Genomic DNA, 2739 nt, shown 5'->3' with positions numbered 1-2739 from the left:
ACTTATATTGATGACTGAGATTATTTAGGATTTTAGAAAATTAATTAAAACTTATATTCTTAACTGTTATATAAATTCTATTATTTTTAAACTTACCTTGTTATTTGCAAATTAGATTATAAAGATTTTAGCCTGAACAGTTTGCCTCTCTCTTTTTGATCTCCTTATACATCACAATCTTTTAGTCAAAAATATTTTGTGCACCAAACACTTCTGTTTATTCAAATTTATGTTGCAGAACCTTAGTTATTTCTTATATTTACAGCCAAATACTCTTGAAAACAAGTCTTTATCCAGGCACTGCTGATATGATACTTTTTACAGAGCACTATAATCATAATTTCAATATATTTGACATCACTAACTATACCAAATGTAACATAACTTACTATTTTATCCACATCAAATCTGATGTTCAATGTCACTACTTAACAATTAATAAAATGTCAATATTGCTAATCATAGCAAGGAACAAAAAGCTAAGATCCATAATGTTTGCTCAGTCAGTTAATATTATCATTCAGTATTATTGTTTCATCTTGGACACCTTGCAATATCTTTAAGGAAGATGCATCACATCTTTGTTTCATGGGAAAGGGAGGAACATGTAGCTGCAAGATTTTTTCAGAATCACAAATTGTATAGAAAATTGAAGGCTGAATGTGGATTCCAAAAGTTGATACCTCGAATCACATATTGTTTCCAGATGAAAACAAAGGAAATGCTCCAAACTGACTATTGATAGGTGTTTTTGGAGATGCACAGAGATAAATAAAATCTTCTGATTGTAAATGTGAACAATTAAAGGTTGGTTCCGATAAACTTCTATGAATTTTTGGTAGAGATTGAACTAATGATTCTAATGAAGCCAAAATCTGTAAAAAAAAATTATATGAATTAATTTTACATTAAAAAGTATTAAAAATTACTCAGTTTAACTTGAATGTTTTAGTATTTAACAATACTTGTCAGAAATAAATTAAAAGTTGGTGGTATTAGAAATTTTTAATTATTGCAGATTGATCATTGGAAAATTTTAATTAAATTAATTAACTTTTCAAAATTTTTACATCTAAAAAGTCATTAATGCTTACAGAATGCATAGCACCTAAACTAGCATTTCCCAATTAAGATTCTTTGGATCCAAGTGTTCTAAGTTTACACTTGGATTCAATGACTTATTTTCAGGAAGTTGTGGGTTTTAAATCTGATCAGAGACATTGTTAATGTTGGATATGAAAAATAAATTTAATAAATCAATTTAATAAATGATGAAAAAAATATAAACTCTGATGATAATTTACAGATTTTTTTCATCATTTATTAAATTGAACTAAATATAGCACCCTTTTCTTAACCAAATTTTTAAAAATGGAATTTTATTTTATTTTCCCTTTTTGATGGTTACTCATTTTCCCCAGCCTGTGATCATTAATTTATGACACAGAAGAGCCTTTCCCCTTACCTCAAAAGTTAAAAAAAATCTTTTCTAAATATTGATGATACAATTTAATACCATGGACGATATTTCTTTTATTTTTAACAAGTGTGCTAAACAAAATTTTCCTGATTGAAAATGTTGGAGATTATTAGACTGCTATCAGTCAAATTAGCATGATTTTAAAATGGGCCAGATGTTTGAATATCACCTCCAGCATTATTCACAAAATACGTTTTCAGGGAATTACTAGTTTCTCAGGTTCCAAAGAAAGTTTGCTGACTGAATTGTTGGGACTTATTTATATATAATTATGATTAACAGCAACTTAATATCTCAAAATGCAATGTTATTAATTAATGCCAAGCAATTGCTGTAATATATTAGGCTATTATCTACTACTATTAATAATTAGATTTTAAGTAATTTGGTATCAGAGGTAGATATTAGGCACCATCTCTTATTGAAATTAATAATTATAATAATTTAATATTTATTAAATTTAGAATAATCCAGAAGAAATGTAACTGGAATGTGTCTGCATAGTAAGTGGGTGTTGCAGGTTCACATCCCACTCTCGGCTGGTTCTTTTGTTCCAGACTGTTTCAAATTATTTAATAAATATTAAATTTATAGTAATTGTTAATTTCAATAAGAGATGGTGTCTAATGTGTACCTCTATTACCAAATTACTTAAAATCTAATTATTATTATTATTATTATCAAAAAATAGCCCAATACATTACAGCAATTGTTTGGCATTGGTCAATCACAATTAGCATGCTCTTAAAGTGGGAGATCCAGACTATTAACCATGTGCAAATTTGTTAATTTTATTTTAAGAATGAAGTATCAATATAAGAAATTCCACTTAGGACATTTACAAGTTGTCTGTAGTGATAATTACACAATGGCAAGCTATGGAACTAAAAGGAAACTATCCATTTTGACTATAAAGGACAATCTCTGATTTAAAAAAAAAATGAAGCAGAAAGAGTGCAGAAAGATTTGGCAAGGAATTTAATTATTGATGCAAATTCAAGCTGTTAACTCAAAGAATAGGAAAATGTTAATGAAGAAAAAGAAAAGGCAACCAAATGAAGCTTGCAGAGCAGTGTTTAAATGATTTTAACCAGTATTGCATAAAAGAATTTCCAGTAAATGAGCAATGTTGTAATAAAAGATTCTGCAGTTTATATCTGAACTGGGTATTCAACATTTTCACACCAGCATCAAATGACTAGTGTGACAAACTTGAAATCTGACTTTAATTGCATTGTTGGTAATAGTGCAGAGATGAA

General features: G+C 27.9%; 1 protein-coding gene across 1 annotated transcript in view; it reads right to left on the bottom strand.

Annotated features, from left to right (window-relative positions):
* Positions 1–214: 214 nt before the first annotated feature.
* Positions 215–2739, bottom strand: part of LOC111640304 (serine/threonine-protein kinase B-raf-like) — a 54761-nt gene continuing 52236 nt past the window's right edge. Inside the window, exon 15 of the mRNA XM_023386313.1 lies at positions 215–881. Within this exon, the coding sequence (XP_023242081.1) occupies positions 690–881 (192 nt within the window). The 3' untranslated portion in view covers positions 215–689. The remainder of the gene's footprint in view (positions 882–2739) is intronic.

The sequence above is a fragment of the Centruroides sculpturatus genome, unplaced genomic scaffold (assembly GCF_000671375.1).
Source record: "Centruroides sculpturatus isolate CEXI.00-Female unplaced genomic scaffold, Cexi_2.0 scaffold1348, whole genome shotgun sequence".
NCBI classification, from domain to species: domain Eukaryota; kingdom Metazoa; phylum Arthropoda; class Arachnida; order Scorpiones; family Buthidae; genus Centruroides; species Centruroides sculpturatus.
This window is presented reverse-complemented; position numbering and strand designations above follow the sequence as displayed.